An 18616-nucleotide genomic window follows, 5' to 3' on the forward strand; every position below is an offset into this window, starting at 1 on the left:
AGTGTCTAAAAGCTGGTGTCAATACTGAAAGAAATTTAATATGACCTGGTATTTCTGTTTTATTGAGTTTTTTTGGTTTTTGTTTTGTTTTTTTCACATTGTACATTTATGTTTATGTTTTTTGGTCTACTCATAGACCCTCTTTGAGCGGGAGGAGCTGACATCCAAGAAAGGAAGAAGTTTTGTTAAGAGAAAATGTTTTTTGATTGGTAAAAAGTTTACCAAATTATTTTATGTCTGCCGAACTCTGAATGACAATACATGATGGAAGTGTGCTTTAAAAACACATATTTAATTACCTTTTCTTTTAAGAGGGAATGTTTGTAATAGTTGAAAGTACTAGATAAGGTGTGTACAAATAAGCTGAGAAAAAGGAAGGAAACAAATCATTTGAGCGGCCCCAATGGAGTTCACAAAATTATGCATTAAAATTAATGTGGTTTCTTCATAGATATCTACTTAATGCTTTTGACACAATCTAATAAACTTATTTTCTGATTAGAAGGGGCTATCAAGGGAGGGACTGTAAAGACATGGCTATGTCGATGACCTGACACCTAAGGAAGAAATAGAAAAATTGAAAAATAGACAAGAACTAAAAACTAATACCAATTTGGGCTCATTTAGTATAAGATTGAATAGCAATTTAAACAGTTTGTGCCTGATATTTTATGTGTACATGGGAGGCACAATTACACATAAGCTTCTTTTATAAATCCAGCAGTCGGTATTTATAAAGTTGTCTAAGAGTAAGTGTCTATTACTGAGTAATTTTCAAAATGCTATCCTTACAAGAGTAGGAAAATAAAATACATACTAGTGTCTTCTCCCTGTAAAAATAACTACATAAAAAAAGTGGTTAAGTTGATAAACTTCATTTAGCTGAAAAGATTCACTTGTATGAAACATTTTTCCCCTGGAGGATGCTGAATAAGTGGAAAGTCAGTTTATAATTAAATTAACAAAGCCTTTTTAATGAAACTTAATAAATTTATTCTTTAAGCAGTTTGGGAAGGCAACTAACTACACCCTTATTTCAGTTCATCATCTGCTGAGTTTTTTCTAAACAGACCTATTGTTGACAGTTAGCTTCTTGCTATTTTATGCTTTTTTTTTTTTTCAGTTTTGGGAAGAAGATTCAGTTAATTATGTGGTTTGTGGTATGTAATTTAAATTCTGCCTCAGTGCCATGTGTTTGTGCGGTTTTTAGTTCTTAACTGAAACTTTGAGGTCAATATTTACACTTCTGGATTTTTTTCCCCCAGAGGAAAACCACCTATTTTGAGCGTGAACTTCTAGGAAGCGTTCAGGGGTGTTTATTTGGACTAAGATTAAGAAAAGGAATTAAGCCATCATATTTTATTCCTTGAAAGTTACTATACAAGATTAAAGACTTTATATGACTTTTGGGGGGAACCTTTATATAGCTTGATGTTATAGGCTGAGGAAGCATCCTTTGCCCACCATAGGGATCTATGAAGACAGCTCCTTATTTCTTCCTTTTGTCTGGGACTATGGATAAATATTTGACCCTACAGTGCACGTGGTGGATAAACTGTCTTTCTTTTAAAAACAGTAGTATTCCAGATAATCAGCTGTTAGGGCAGAGCTCATTCTTGGTTTTCTGACAGGCAGGGAAATGATCATTCCTAGTTCACAAAGGGAGGACTTCTCTCCTAGGATGTTTTCCCTTCTGGTTGTCTGGACTCTGAATAAAAGCTCTTCTTTGCTAAAGCAATTGCAGTTGAACTAATAATAGTGGGATGTGGTTCCTGTAAATGGAAGCATTAGGTTTATATGTTTGATTTGGCATGTGTTGATCCTTTTAGGGATTACTGTTGGGTCACTGGAATTTAGAGAGAAGGAATATTAGGAAGTGAGAATGACTGACATATCCCAAGGTATGTGAGATTGTCCTTTTCCTTATAGATAAAATTGGAATTGGTTTTATTTTCCTTAATAAAATGGGTTTTTAAAGTTTAAAAAGGGGGGGGGCGCCTGGGTGGCTCAGTCGTTAAACGTCTGTCTTCCGCTCAGGTCATGATCCCAGGGTTCTGGGATGGAGCCCCACATCGGGGTTCCCTGCTCTCCGGGAAGCCTGCTTCTCCCTCTCCCACTCCCCTTGCTTGTGTTCCTGCTCTCCCTATCTCTCTTTCTGTCAAATAAATAAATAAAATCTTAAAAAAAATGAAAGTTTAAAAAGAGAAGCATATGCTTAATGATAAGATTGTAGGTGAAATTCAGTTACATTTTATGCTGTTGCAATAAAATTTTACAGATAATCTAAATATTTATAAGCTCTAATTCAGCTATTATTTAGCCATGTAATCTTAGAAAGCACTTTAGTTTTTCTAAACTTTTCTTTATCATTAAAATGGGAATGATAATGGGAAAAATGAAGCTTGTGTAAGAATTAAATAAGAAAACAAAAATGAAAGTCCACTGGGTAGGGAAGATAAGGTGTTGTATATTAAAGTACATGTGGTATTTGGGAGATTCTTATACTAAAAAGTTATTTGTTATTTATCTGAAATTCAGATTTAACTGGAGGTCCTGGGTTTTGTTTTTTCTTTCTTAATCTGACAACTCTAATATTAAAGTATTCTAATATATTCTATTACTGTGAAAGAAAGAAAGAATATTGCCACAAAAAGGAAGAAATATCAGTGGCTTCTTTCTGTTCATCCTCTTATTTTGATTTGGAAAGTGTAGAATGGTAGGATTTATTGACTTTGACCCATAGTAGTGAAGTAGCAATGGAAGTCCTCAAATGCTCAAAATTATTTCCTATATATTTTACAAATTAGAGATTCATTTAGAATACCAGGTCTCTTTAAAAAAAATCCACATATTAAATTAGATATCCCCTAATGTAAACTACTTTAATCAGACTATATAAAAATCTAATAACAAAAATTTGTGGGTAGAGGGTATTGTTATGTGAAATAAGTCAGAGAAAGGCAAAAATGTGATTTCATGCATATGTGGAATCTGAAAAAAACAAATGAATAAAAAATAAACAAAAAGCAGAATCAAATCTATAAATACAGAGAACAAACTGATGGCTGCCAGAGGGGAGGAGGATGGGGGATGGGCAAAATGGGTGTAGGGGAGTGAGAGATACAAGCTTCTGGTTCTGGAATGAATAAGCCACGGGAATAAAGGGCACAGCATAGAGAATATAGTCAATTATATTGTAATAGCATTGTATGGTGCCAGATGGTAGATATACTTGTGGTGAGCACAGTATAAGATACAGATTTGTTGAATCAGTACGCTATACAACTGAAATTAATGTAACATTGTGTGTCAACTATACTCAAATGAAAAAAAAAATTTTTTTTAATGTGAAAACCAAGCAATACTGTGCCTATAGTTCCTCTCAGTAAAAATTACCTAGAACGAAGTCACCCATGTTTCCATTAGGTGGGACATATGCTCTCCAGTTTTATATATATATATAATATATATATATAATATATATTATATATATATATATATTTGTAGTCTATGGTTATTGAGGGACCAAAGACTTTTAAGTAGGTCTATCAGTATTTAATATATTTGAAATTTAACTTGAAACACTTAAAAAATTTATCAGCTAATTCATTTAAAAATCATAGTAGTAAGCCCATTACATGTTAACATAAATATTTTCCAAAAAAAAAAATTTAGTGAGAAAAGTGACATTGTTTTACATGTTGCACATCACTTAATATCTGACTTATTCCTGAGTTCTCATATCTGCTTCTACATTCAAACTGTTGCAATATCATGTATTACATAGCTTCTAGAAAATTATACATTCAGGGCGCCTGGATGGCCCAGTTGGTTAAGTGTCTGCCTCCTGCTCAGGTCATGATCCCAGGGTCCTGGGATAGAGCCCCTCATCAGGCTCTCTGCTCAGTGGGAAGCCTGCTTCTCCCTCAACCACTCCCCCTGCTTCTGTTCTGTCTCTCTCTACCAAATAGATAAATAAAATCTTAAAAAAAAGAAAAAAAAATATATACATTCATGAGAGAATGAGAATGGAAAAAGGTACATTTATTATTAAAATCATTTTTTTTTCTTGTAGACCCCTGCAAGGATCTCAGGGACTCCTCAGTCATTCCCCTGCCACACTTTGACGACCTCTGTTCTAGATAATATTTTTATCTGTAGAAATTAAAGACTCAATAGAAACTCTAGAAAAAAGGATTCTTTAAAAAAAAACCCTGCATCTAAAAGATTAGTAATTCCACTGTGTCATCACATCTAGTTTGTGTTCATATTTCTCTATTGTCTTATAATTTTCTTATAGTTTGTTATCAAGAGTCAAATAAGGTTCACATGTTATATTTAGTTGATAAGACTTTCAATTTTAATCTATTGGTTCCTCTTCCTCTTTTTTCTTTGCAGTTTATTAGTTGAAGAAACTGAGTCATTTGTTCTTGTACAGTTTCCATCATTCTGGTCTTGGCTGAGTGCATCTCTGTGGTATAGTTTAACATGTTTCTCAATCTCTGTATTTCCTGTAAATTTGTAGTTAGATCTCTAGAGCTTTGATTAGATTTGGTGTTCTTTTTTGGCTGGACTTCTTAGGTGATGATGTGTATTTTCTTTCACATTCCACCAGGAGGATGTCTTTTGTGATGTTAAAATCAATCAGTCTGTTCTGATTTGCATTTCCCGGGTCTGTTCAGGTTTTATCAGCCTAATTCATACATTATAAAATTCCCTATTAGCTTTTCTGTAATGATTTTTAGGATGTATTGCTAATTGTTGCCCTAATCTAATATATCAGTTGGTGTTGGAAAAGGTGATATTCTAATAATCAAGCCTGTTAGCTGAGATTTCTTCGGTCAGAGAAGACCTTTTCCTCATCTACTCTTCCATTAACTTGAAATAACATTTGTATAGAAAGGGCCAGAATAAAATTTTGGATAATTTTTTCTCTCTATCTAGAGATTTCCATAGTAATTAATTGGTGACCTAGCAATCTCCAAAGATGACTGGAGAGTTTTTTTTTTTTTTTCTGGTTTTCTTTAGTATTCTGAATTTATCAATTTTTGCCTTCCATTCACCATTCCTTTCAGATGTTCAAAGGGTTCTATCTTTTTGACAAGTGGAAGCCCTTTCATGTTGGCTCCCTTTCCCTTGGTACAACCTCAGTTGATTTTGATAGTTTACTTGTTTCCTGGAACAAGAGGTATTAAACTCATCTTGTACATTTCTTTCTTCAGATGTGGAATCAGGTATGTGACCCTAATTCCTTTCAGTGGGAAATGGTATTTAGAGATCATAATCTGGGTGACATTTATGTTTGTTCCTAAAAGGTTGTCATTGTTTATAGGCCTTTTGGTGGACAGAGCTAGGAAAACTGTATTTTATAGAAAGGAAAATAATTCATGAGTTCTAGATGCTATTTCAGATTCATTTATAAGATTACCGAGTTTGGGGCACCTGGGTGGCACAGTTTGGTTGGGTGTTCTACTCTTGGTGTTGGCTCAGGTCATGATCTCAGGGTCATGAGATTGGGCCCCATGTCAGACTCCACGCTCAGCATGGAGTCTACTTGAGGATTCTTTCTCTCCCCCTCTGCCCCTCCTGCTCATGCTCTCCATCTCTCTCTCTCTCAAAAAAAAAAAAAACAGAGATTTTGCTTTATTTTTTATTCTACATTTTTTTTTCTTAAACTGAAAATATTGGTTCTAAAAATATGATTATGAAATCACAAAATTTTAGGGAGGCCTTGTTCTGTTTTATTAGAAGATTGGGGCCTAAAATGCCTAGAGGGGCCAGGTAGCTAACAAATAAATCAGGCCTGTTGAGAGAATCAACAGGGAATGACAGGGGCTGATAAACTGGAGAGCATATGTCCCACCTAATGGAAGCATGGGTGACTTGGCTCTAGGTAATTTTTATTGAGAGGAACTACAGGCACAGTATTGCTTGGTTTTCACATTAAAAAAAATTTTTTTTTTCATTTGAGTATAGTTGACACACGATATTACATTAATTTCAGTTGTATAGCAACTGAATACACAAGTGTATCTACCATCTGGCACCATACAATGCTATTACAATATAATTGACTGTATTCCCTATGCTATGCCCTTTATTCCTGTGACTTATTCATTCCAGAACCAGAAGCTTGTATCTCCCACTCCCCTACACCCATTTTGCCCATCCCCCATCCTCCTCCCTTCTGGCAGCCATCAGTTTGTTCTCTGTATTTATAGATTTGATTCTGCTTTTTGTTTATTTTTTTATTCATTTGTTTTTTTTCAGATTCCACATATGCATGAAATCATATATTTGCCTTTCTCTGAGTTATTTCATTTAACAATACCCTCTAGGTCCATCCATGTTGTCACAAACAGCATAACCTCATCCTTTTTTTGGCTGTGTATATTCCACTATATGTATTTATATATATATATTTTTATGTTTTATATTTCTATATTTCATATATATTTTATATATATGATATATATATATATATACACATATATATATATATAACATTTTCCTTATCCATTCATCTGTCAGTGGACACTTAAGTGGTTTCCATGTCTTGGCTATTGTAAATAATGCTGCAATAAAGAGGGGTACATATACTTTTTTGAATTAGTGTTTTTGTTTTCTTTGGGTAAATACCCAGTAGTGGAATTACTGAATCATATGGTCATTCTATTTTTAATTTTTGAAGAACCTCCCAACTGTTTTCACAGTGGCTGCACCAATTTACATTCCCACCAATAATCTATGAGGATTCCTTTTGCTCTATATCCTTGCCAACAACACTTATTATCTTTTTGGATTTTAGCCGTTCTGAAAGGTATAAAGTAATATCTCATGGTCTTGATTTGCATTTCCCTGATGATGAGTGTTGTTGAGGATCTTCTCATGTGTCTTTTGGCCATCGGTATGTCTTCTTTGGAAAAATGTCCATTTAGGTCCTCTGTCCATTTTTTAATCAGATTGGGTTTTTTGGTGTTTAGTTGTGTGAGTTTTTTTTAGTATATTTTGGGTATTAACCCCTTATCAGATAGATATATCAATTGCCAATATCTTCTTCCATTCAATAGATTGCCTTTTTGTTTTGTTGATGGTTTCCCTTGCTTTGCAAAAGCTTTTTATTTTGGTGTAGTCGCAATAGTTTATTTTTGCTTTTGTTCCCTTGCCTTAGGAGATGTATCTAGAAAAATGTTGCTATGGCTGATGTCAGAGAAATTACTGCCTGTGTTCTCTTTTAAGTAGTTTTATGGTTTCAGGTCTCACATTTAGGTCTTTAATCCATTTTGAGTTTATTTTTGTGTATGGTGTTAGAAAGTGGTCCAGTTTCATTCATTTACATATAGCTGTCCGGTTTTCCCAACACCATTTATTGAAGAGATGGTCTTTTCCCCATTGTATATTCTCACCTCCTTTATCATAGATTAGTTAACCATATAAACATGGGTTTATTTCTGGGCTCTCTATTCTGTTCCTTTGATCTATGTGTCTGTTTTTGTGCCAGTACCATACTGTTTTGATTACTACAGCTTTGTAGTTTATATTAAAGTCTAGGATTGTGATACTGTTACTGAAAGACCCAAGTTTGACTGCTCATCACCTGAAAAGCCAATACTCAAGAGATGAATTCTGATTGGAAAGGCATATGAGCTTTATTCAGGAGATCCACCACCTGGGGAGAAGGTGGACTCTTGTCCAGAAACCAACTCCAGGGTTTCTGCCTGGCCCAAAGATTTTTAAAGGAACTTTAGGGCAGTTATTCAGTAAAAAGGAGCATAGTGGTCTTTAACACTTCTTGATTGTGTGCAGACTCAGTGGTGCCAGCTACAGACCTTATCATGGTGCTCAGAGGTTGTGTATTGGTGCCCCGGGGTGGGGGAGGGAGGTTGTTCAAAAGGATTTGGTTCTGGGTTTTTCTAGGAAACAATACAGAATCTATAGATACACCAAGAAAGGTTTAGTTAATCCATCAGTCAGGGCTAAAGGTGCTTGCTAAAACTTATAGACTACTAAGTTGGCTGGAGGGGCAGAGGCCGCGGATTCAATACGATTTTCTTTGTTTTTCTTCAGGGTCTTTTTGTGGTTCCATACAAATTTTAGGGTTGTTTGTTTTAGTTCCGTGGAAAATGCTGTTGGTGGTTTTTGCGTTTTTAAAAAGAAGATATAATCTAGGTGTATTATGTGAAATTATTTAGCTATTAAATATTGACAACTGGGGCGCCTGGGTGGCTCCGTTGGTTAAGCGTCTGGTCATGACCTTCAGCTCAGGTCATGATCCCAGGGTCCTGGGAACGAGCCCACTCAGCGGGAAGCCTGCTTCTCCCTTTCTCTCTCCCTCTGCCTGCCACTCTCCCTGCTGTGCTCTCTCTCTGTCAGTAAATAAAATCTTTAAAAAAAAAGAGTTAAATAACTATTGACAACTAATTCAAATGTTTAAAGGGGCTAAACAAGTATTTTCTGCCATAGGCTTTTAGTTTGTGACTTCTTGTGGACAAGCTCTAAGGAACCGATGGTTAAACTAGCCTTTCAGGTTCTTGTAGACCTCAGGCAACCTGAAAACTGCAGTGGGAAAGAGCAGGAGGAAGAGGACTTAATCATCTTGGTTTTGCTAATTGTGATGCATTTATTTATCTAACTTCTCTTTTTGAGCTTTTTAAAAAATTTAAATAGCTCTATTGATCATTAATTTTGCTTTTTGTTTCTTTTTTCACATTCAAAATAGGAACTGACAACATCTCAGGAAAGTGGTGGAAATGTTCTTCAGATGATGTACGAGAAACCTGAACGGTGGTCTTTTACCTTCCAGTCATATGCCTGCCTCAGTCGAATACGAGCCCAGCTTGCCTGTCTTGATGGCAAGCTCAAAGATGCAGAGAAACCTGTATTATTTTTTGAACGATCTATATATAGTGACAGGTATATATAAATGACTTGCCCTTGTCATTCTGGAATCGTGGCTTGGAACTGGGATTTTTATTTCTGTTTCTGATAATTAAAGGAATAAGAGAGGCTGTGTTGAGGATTTGAGATGCAACATTACCTTTAGCAGTTTGGTAGCAACGGCATTCTCTAGTTCTAGCATTAATAATTGCTAGCTTCCATGGAAACTTTAGGGAATATTATAGCCATCTCATTCAGTTTTGCAGAGAAGTTTTTTTTCTTCCAACCCTCTTAAAGTTTTCATCTACTCTGGTTAAGTCTGGATCTATATTCTTGAGCAAGATCAAGAATCTCTAAGGGGGCCTTAGAGTTACCCTGCTTATGCAAGGATTCTTTTAAGCTAGAGAGTTGGCTCAGAACAAATGTTCTCAAACTTTGGTCTCAGCATCCCTTTTCATTCTTAATATAATTATTGAAGAGCCCAAAGAGCTTTGTGTCTTACTGATATTTATGTTATTAAAAATTAAGATTGAAAAATATAAAGAACATTTACTAATTTATTTAAAATTAGTAATAATAAACCCATTACATATTAGCATAAACAACATACTTTAAAAATTATATTTTTCAAAACAAAAAAATTAGAAGAGGATTGTTTTATATTTTTGCAAATCTCTTTAATGTCTAAATGGGAGATAGCTGGATTCTCATTTATGCTTCTATATTCAATCTGTGTACCATGTGGTTGAAGTATTGTATATACAGTAATCTGGCCTCTCATGGAACCCTTGGAAAGATCTTGGGGACTAGCAGGGGTCCTTACACTACATTTTTGAGAACTGCTGGCCAAGAACATATTTCTTGTAGTTGGAGATATTCTATTGATTTTTTCTGCTGTCTAAGGCATTATCTGCCATGCATTTTAGGAGAATGTTCCATGTCCATTTAGTAGATTTATTTTCTCTTTTCTATTTCTTTGTGTTTTTTGGAAAGGAATTATGTTTTGATGTAGACTCTCTTTCAGGTATGTCTTTGCATCTAACTTGTATGAATCTGACTGCATGAATGAAACAGAGTGGACAATTTATCAAGACTGGCATGACTGGATGAATCAACAGTTTGGCCAAAGCCTTGAACTGGATGGAATCATTTATCTTCGAGCCACTCCAGAGGTGAGACTCAATAAAAATTTGCTTGCTAGGGCGCCTGGGTAGCTCAATCAGTTAAATGTCTATCTTTGGCTCAGGTCATGATTCCAGAATCCCAGGATCGAGCCCCGAGTCAGGCTCCCTACTCAGTCGGGCTCCCTGCTCAGTGGGGAGTCTGTTTCTCCCTCTCCTTTTGCCCCTCCCCCGTGCATGCTCTCTGCCTTCTCACTCTCTAAAATAAATAAAATCTTCAAAAAAAAAGTATTTTAAAAAAATTTGCTTGCTCCATTGACAATTTAAAGTAATATTTAGAAGTCCTTTTAGTGGTATGCAGTGAAGGCAATTTAGTTTAACTCCACTCCCTACTCTCTACTCCCCACATCCAAATTAGAAACTCAAACTGTATAGATAGAAGTATTCTCTTTTCCCAGCAAAGAAGAAACCCAGATTTGGCAAGTTGCTCTGTTAGGCCCTTCTCTGTGCTTCCTCAGTTTTGTTCTTCATTATTTCTCCCCAACTTCTGCAAGGTCTCTTATCTATCACAACTAGATTAAAAAATTTGCTCAAGCAACTCCTAGAATATAGGCTTCTTGGTCTGAGACCGGGTATTTTAATTACTGTTGAATTTCCATTGCCTAGAACAGGGCCTACGTACATAGTAGGAACTCAGCAAATATTTGTGAATGAATCACAAAGTTGATGAAAGTCCATTTCAAGAAATCTTTTATGTTTGTTCATGGGTCGGACTGGATAGCAGCTTCAGTTGAGACTTAGAGGACCTTTACCATTTTCAGTTAAGGGAGCTTACCTGAAAATGTGCCTTTCGTGATAGGTTATAACATAGCCATTCTTTTTTTTTTTTTTTTTTTTTTCAAGATTTTATTTATTTATTTCAGAGAGAGAGACAGAGATAGCAAGAGAGAGCAGGAGTAGGGAAGAGAGGGAGAGGCAGTTGCCCTGCTGAGCAGGGAGCCTGATGCGGGGCTCCATCCTAGGACCCTGGGATCATGACCTGAGCTAAAGGCAGATGCTTAATGAGCTGAGCCACCCAGGCGCCCCCATTCTTGTTTATATATGAAATTATGTAATGAATCCAGGAAGTGGATTCCTTTCATAAAGCTAACCTAAATAAGAGCTTACTTTATTAACAAATTTCTGGTTTTCGTGCTTACATTCCAGTTTTTCTATGTTTTTTATTCCTGTGTCTTCCCTAAGCCACAAAGTAGGCTCTGATGAATATAAATGTCATGACTTCTAGCCTGAAAGAATACTGTGTTGTTATTGAAGCTGAATTTTCAAAGAAACTAGGTTTCGGATTCCAAGTGATGATTTTGTTCTTTTTAATATCAAGGAAGCCAGAATTTAACAATAATTTTGAAATTCACTTTTTTATTTTTTGAAAAGAATTTTTTGTTTTTAATTAAGAAAATAGTAAATGCAAATGTAGAACATAAAGAATACTAATAATTTCATTTTGCTAGAAAATATAGCCAATATCTTAAAGTCTATAAACACAAAACTTTGATTTCATCAATATTATTTATAATATCTTTTGATTGCAGGATCATTTAAGTATTTGAAAAGAAGATTTATAATAAATTTTGCAGCACAGTTTGTATATTGAACTTTTTACTGAACTTATTTTATACAGTATTTTTCAAGTATGGATCCCATAAGTTTATAGACTGAAAGTACTAATTGGTTTAGAGACACCAAATGGTTGAAAAGCAAAAGGAGGGAAAAATGAACTATTTCAAATTTCTAGAAGGAATATATGGAGATTTTGGCTAGCATAACTAAAGAGATACTAGAGAAGAAAAATTTAATGGCCGCAGACAAGAATAATTGTTCCTTGCCCCCAACCTCTTTCTTATTGTTTGCTTTTAGAAATGCTTGAATAGAATATATTTACGAGGAAGAAATGAAGAACAAGGCATTCCTCTTGAATATTTAGAGAAGCTTCACTATAAGCATGAGAGCTGGCTACTGCATAGAACACTGAAGTAAGACTTCCTTAAAGACCTTTATCAAATTTTAATCTAAACATGTACAGATTTTCATTTTCAGCCATTTTTATTTTGAACTAGTATTATAGGATCTCCCAGAATTAGGTGTGAATTTTGCTTCTTTTTATTGTAATGAGATCCTATTTTCTTAAAATTTTTATAGCTGATCTCCTCCAGTGGTATTGACAGCATGATATATGGAATTTAAGTGATGAAGTAGGAAATATATCTGTGTGCAGATATATTAGGTACTCACTTTCAGAGAGAATTTAAGATAAGATACTTCAGATTTATCTTTTAGATCAAGGCTTGGGAGGTACTATAGCACAGTTATTAAGAGCATGGACTTTGCTGTCATTAGTCAGATCTTGGATCCAATCCAGGTTTGTTAGTGTGTAACCTTAGGCATGCATCCCCTGAGCCTCAGAGTGACCTTCCTGAGCTTTAGTTTTCTCATCTTCAAAATGCAAACATTCCTTACTTTAGGGGAAGTTTTTGGTTTTTGAGAAGAATTACATGTCATAATGCCTAACTTTATATATTTTATACTTGAGATTTTTAGATATTAGTATTATTATATAGTAGTAAGTCTAGGGGAGAAAGAAGGGGCTTCCAGATAAAGTACTTGCTGGATAAATTTAATGTAAAATGATTGACAACATTTTGATTTTCCAGAGATAGTATAAGAGTGAGTTTTTAGTGTTTGTCTTTTATTTATTGCTTTTTCTAATTTTTTTTTTCCATCTCTCTCTTTTTTTAAAATAGAACCAACTTTGATTTTCTACAAGAAATCCCTATTTTAACACTGGATATTAATGAAGACTTTAAAGACAAACACGACGGTCTCATTGAAAAGGTAGATTTATACAAAGACTGTACACTAATATTTGTTTTGTCTTATCTAGAAAAGTGTTGTAACTTGTGAGAAAACAATTTTCTAACAGAAAAGAATACATAAAATTACAGTAAGAAATAGTTAAGAGCTTTAGAGGGGTTTAGACCTCAGATAATAATCCTCTTTAAATTCTAGTTTTGTGGCCTTACCTAGAATGAGGAGGTTCTTTTATCCTTTAGTCCCTTTATCTGTAATATAGGGATAATCACATTAACAAAAGTTCTTAGTCACCCCCTTCTCTGCTTTGTTCCCTATTCTTCCCCTCTTCCCTCTATCACCAATCTTTAGGTATTTGAATAATAAACTACTTGTGAAATTAAATTCATCTTTTTCAACTAAATTCAGTATGGAAGATATTTGAAGTTGTAGGATAAAGATTTCATCCATTTTTATATTAGCTAAAGTCTTGAGATTAGAGGATTTTTAGTTTTGAGTTTTATGTGGGATCTTGTCAATGAAGAATTGGCATTGCCTGATCATTGAGTCATTGTCCTAATCAGAGTTAATCTATCATCTATGTATTTGGGAGCTGATTACATTCTATTAGTGAATGGTGCCTGTACTGATAAAGGGACTGGGAGAAAACCTATTGATGTACACTTGAGAGAGAATAGTAATGAGAACTGTATAATAAATATCCCGTTATCCATGTTAATTAACTTAGTGGTGATCCAAGATCTAAAAACGAAGCCGCATTTTTTTGGTTTGTTTAGTTTTAAGAGAAATTTGATGTTTTTTTTCTCCTTCATAAAATGCCTGCTATTTACTGTAACAGAAACCTGATATTCATAACGGATATATCTCAAGAATTTTGAAAATCTCAACATTTATTATTAAACACTCTGTAGCATATAGTTGTTTTTCTCAGGATAGAAATAAAGTATAAAGCGTATCTGGAAAATTCAGATGACGTCTTCATACCATAATGATGTTAAAAATATAGGATATAGGGGCGCCTGGGTGGCACAGTCAGTTAAGCGTCTGCCTTCGGCTCAGGTCATGATCCCAGGGTCCTGGGATGGAGCCCCGCATCGGGCTCCCTGCTTGACAGGGAGCCTGCTTCTTCCTCTTTCCCTGCTCATGCTCTCTCTCTCTCTCTCTCTCAAATAAATAAAACTTTAAAAAAAAATTTTTAAAAATAGGATATAATTCATTTGTAATACTATGAACATAAATGAAATAAAATCAAATCAGCCATTGTAATACTAACAGCCAACCAACATTTTTAACTGAGTTGAATCTATAAAACCACCTTTTAATTTTATCTAACACTTCTGTTTTGACTAAGAATCGTCTTTAAATGTTATTGTTTACTTTTACTTTCATTAATAATGCTAGTAGTTGGCTTTCTTTTTCTTACTGAAATCCATAACTGACATACAATGTTATATATAGTTTCAGGTGTACAACATATTGATTCCACAATTCTATATGTTACGCAATGCTTACCACCATAAGCGTAGTCACCATCTGTCACCATATAACGTTATTACAATAGTTATTTTTTAGGTATTTCTTTTTTAGGTATTTCTTTAGGTATTTTTACAAGGCAATAATCTTCGTTTCTTCAGAAGAAGTACTGTGTCATCTAGAATTTATGGAGAACAGAATCTTTTTGCATTGTGATGTTGGTCAGTTGGTTAGGTTCATTCACAACTTATATGATGTTTCCTTGCATATTAACATCACAGATTTGTATACATGATTCAAATTTGTGCTTCAGAAAAATTACAAAGTTTACATGTCTGGACCTTCAGAGTTGTTTAAATCATCACAATTACTTATGTTTTTGGTGCTAAAGCTGTACGTCAGTGGTCTATGTTATTATAAAGAGATAATGAAATTGTGTTAAGGCTGTTATAGAACTGTATCAATCTTAGATGTAAACTTAATAACTCCTGTAATGACATTTTGGGTCATTTATCTTTTTTTTTTTTTAAGATTTTATTTATTTATTTGACAGAGAGAGACACAGCGAGAGAGGGAACACAAGCAGGGGGAGTGGGAGAGGGAGAATCAGGCTTCCCGCAGAGCGGGGAGCCCGATGCGGGGCTTGATCCCAGGACCCTGGGATCATGACCTGAGCCGAAGGCAGACGCTTAATGACTGAGCCACCCAGGCGCCTCAGGTGCCCCTAGGTCATTTCTCTTTTACTACCGAAGTACTAATATATCTTTTGAAAATAAATGCTGTGGCTTTGTGACGGAGTTACTTATACAGTTTGGGTCTTCAGCTGTTCTATACTATTAAATAGAGATGAAAATTAGACATTTCCAATTAGTCAAGGAATTACATTAATATTTGTTTCCTCCCCTCAGGTCAAAGAATTTTTGAGCACTTTGTGATTTTGCTGAAGACTACAGGCAACCAGATGATTCCAGCTTTGTGTATCTTCGTAGCTCAATATTGATACAAGTCTCTAGAAAACACAGGTTTTTTACCATTTTTGTTCCAAGAAAAAAATTGTTTTGATGAATTCTATATAAAAGTTTATGAGCAGTTTCTTTCTGGCTTTAAAAAAATAAGACATCTAATTATCTCTCACAACAAAAAGTCTAGAGGTAGATGGTTCCAGAGTAAGTACTGGCTAAATTACATCATAAAGGACCCAGCCTCCTTCTGTTTTCCCCTCTATTATTCTCCTCAGCAGGTTGTCTGCCCATCCCCCCTTGCTTCTTATTTCACTGGTGACCAGTTTCTTCACTGGGAACTTTAATATTACATGTAAATGGTAATGTGACCTGTGTAAATTAGTGTACCTATTACAAGCTGAAAAGTGGAATTTAAGGAATCCCTAAAAAAGGATTATGAAGTTTTATTTTAAATACTTTTGATCAAGTGTCTCCCCTTCCATCTTAATTTATGTGGAAGATAAGACCAGTTTAGCATTTAATCACTTCATTGATATTTATGAATGTGTCTATAACTCATTAATAAAGGAGCAGGTCAGACTTTGTTTAACAGCATAACTTATCAGTATTTAATCTTTTTTTCCTGCTTTTGTTTCCACATTTGTGGTATGGGTGAGACTGCATCTTTTTGCATGGGATTTTAGAGGATTAAAGAGGAAATGATAACTTAAAATGTTTCTGTATTTAAAAGATAAATGAGTTTAAAGATTCAATTTATATGGAGCTTAAAATAGCTACCTACTTTCTCTCAGACCATTCTTTTAGAATGGAATATTACTCTTATAGGTAAAAGATGGTTTAAATTATTATTGTCTTTAACTCATTTGAAGTGAAATTATAGTTTTCCCTAAATTTCTTCCTATTTTTATCGGTAAAAATTTATTGGAACATAACAAGGGATAAATAAGGTTTTCTATTTTATTTTTTGTTGACCCTGTACTGGGAATGAGTAGTTTTTCTTTACCTTTATACTTGGTGAGAAGTCAAAACAGAAGCTGAAGACAAGATAGATTATCTTCTTAGCAGTGCAGTCTCTTTTATCCCAGCTCTTACTTCCTGCCCTTACTTTCTTGCTCTGTGGATTAATTAGGCAGCCTGCTATTTTCTTCTTCTTTTTTTAAGTTTTTATTTATTTATTTTTTTAGTAATCTCTATACCCAACATGGGTCTCCAACTCACAACACCAAGATCAAGAGTGCATGCTCTTCTGACTGAGCCAGCCAGGCACCCTGGCAGCCTGCTATTTTAAAGTTTAAATGAAAGTCACACATTTCTGCTTTGAGAACATCATGATCACTCATCACTTCACAGTTTGCTTTGCTTCTCTGTAGGGTTTATACCTTAGGGTTTTTTCCTCCTCCTCTAAATTACTGATAAAAATCATCTTGTTTTATATGTTCTGTATCTTGAAAGCATTATCATTTTTGTTAAGTATATATAAGGAAATATAATAGTAAAGAAGACAAGGAGGTAGAATAGTTGTAATTTTTAAAAATCTGCATGGATTCATTTTAGGTCTGTAGATAAAGTTTGTTTAGTTAAGGTGTGTAGTGTTTTTTCTATGTATTTAACCTTTCTACTTGACATTTTGGAAAAATTCTGTTTTTGAAATGAGGGGAAGAGTCACTTTGACTTTGAAACTCGTTTTCCTTTTTAAAATGTCATTTTTTGTTTTGGTTTTTTGATAATCAAGGATGATAATTTTGTAGGTTAAACGTTCCAGATGCACTCATCTTTTGAAAGGGAGACTTTGTCTCAAGTTCTACACTCACCATGACTATTGAAACTATCTCATGATATTGTATGGGGTTTTTTTGTTTGTGTTTGATACAAATAAATTTGCTTACTAAATATTGGCTTAATAAATAAGTATAAATCTCATGAACTGTGATAGAGCTATACCATTGAAATGATTATCTTTTTAAAATTAAAATTTATTCTACTTTTGAAGAAAAAATTATGAATATAAAAAAGTGACAGTGGTTTAAATAACATTGATTCTGTTTTAAGTGAAGACATAATTTAGAGATTTTTAGTAACCTCTAGAAATGTTTAACTTAATGCCTTTTTAAAATCTGTAGAATTGAATAAAAGCTTAAAAAATGTGTTTGTTATGACTCAAAAGCTGTACCATTGGGTGGGTACAAGAGTATTGAGCCTAGAAGTCTGAATTATCTCTTTGGATCCTATTTCCCATACTAGATCATCTTACATCAGACTATATGTACTAATTTTTATAGTTGACTCTTTTAAGAAGGTAATTTTAATTGTGCATTCCCTCATCAGAATATTTTCATCTTCTATGTCTGAAACTTTGAGCACGGTATACTGAACCCCCTAGAAATTAGGTCTGTCATATTTTAAAGGACATAGAGTCCCAAAGTATTTTTTATAGAGAGATGTAAATTTTATTACCTCCAGAAATGCTAAACCAGATTACAGACCTTATTTGGATTTTATCAGCCTCTCTCTCTCTCTTTTTTAACTTTTTAAAATAGACTATTTTTTAGAGCAGTTTAAGGTTCACAGCAAAATTAAGTAGGAAGTACAGTTCCCATATACTCTTTTCTCCCATATTTGTACAGCCTTTTCCACTATAAACATCCCCCACCAGAGTGGTACACTTGTTTTAATCAATGAACCGACATCGACACATTATCACTCAAAGTCCATAGTTTACATTAGGTTTATTCAGTGTTGTGCATTTGTGGGTTTTGACAAATGAATAATCATATATATCCACCACTGTAGTATCATACAAAATAGTTTTATGGCCCCCAAAATCCTCTGTGCTCTGTTCATCACCCCACCCAACCTCAGGCTACCACTAATCTTTTTATTGTCTGCATAGTTTTGCCTTTTCCAGAAAGTCATTTAGTTGGAAGCATTCAGTATGTAGCCTTTTCAAATTGGCTTCCACTTAGTAATTTGCGTTTAGTTTCCTCCATGGCTTCTTTTCATGGCTTGATAGCTTGTTCTTTTTTTTTTTTTTTTTAAGCACTGAATAATCCATTGTCTCCATGTACCATCGTTATCCACTCCCCTGCTGAAGGACATCTTGGTTGCTTCCAAGTTTTGGCAGTTATGAATAAAGCTGCTATAAACATCTGTGTGTAGATTTTTGTGTGGACAAAAGTTTTCAGGTCACTTGGGTGAATATCAAGGAGTGCAATTGCTGGATTGTATGGTAAGAGTGTGTTTAGGTTTTTAAGAAACTCCGTAACTGTCTCCCAGAATGGTTGTATAATTTTGCTATCTTGCTAGTAATGAATGTGAGTT

General features: G+C 34.4%; 1 protein-coding gene across 1 annotated transcript in view; it reads left to right on the forward strand.

The window, feature by feature from the left end:
- Positions 1 to 16506, forward strand: part of DCK (deoxycytidine kinase) — a 29956-nt gene extending 13450 nt beyond the window's left edge. Inside the window, exons 3-7 of the mRNA XM_032400514.1 lie at positions 8720 to 8913; positions 9902 to 10049; positions 11913 to 12028; positions 12797 to 12887; positions 15245 to 16506. Of these exons, the coding sequence (XP_032256405.1) occupies positions 8720 to 8913; positions 9902 to 10049; positions 11913 to 12028; positions 12797 to 12887; positions 15245 to 15271 (576 nt within the window). The 3' untranslated portion in view covers positions 15272 to 16506. The remainder of the gene's footprint in view (positions 1 to 8719; positions 8914 to 9901; positions 10050 to 11912; positions 12029 to 12796; positions 12888 to 15244) is intronic.
- The last annotated feature ends 2110 nt before the right edge of the window (positions 16507 to 18616 follow it).

This window comes from Phoca vitulina, unplaced genomic scaffold (assembly GCF_004348235.1).
Source record: "Phoca vitulina isolate PV1807 unplaced genomic scaffold, GSC_HSeal_1.0 scaffold3, whole genome shotgun sequence".
In the NCBI taxonomy this organism is placed as follows: Eukaryota; Metazoa; Chordata; class Mammalia; order Carnivora; family Phocidae; genus Phoca; species Phoca vitulina.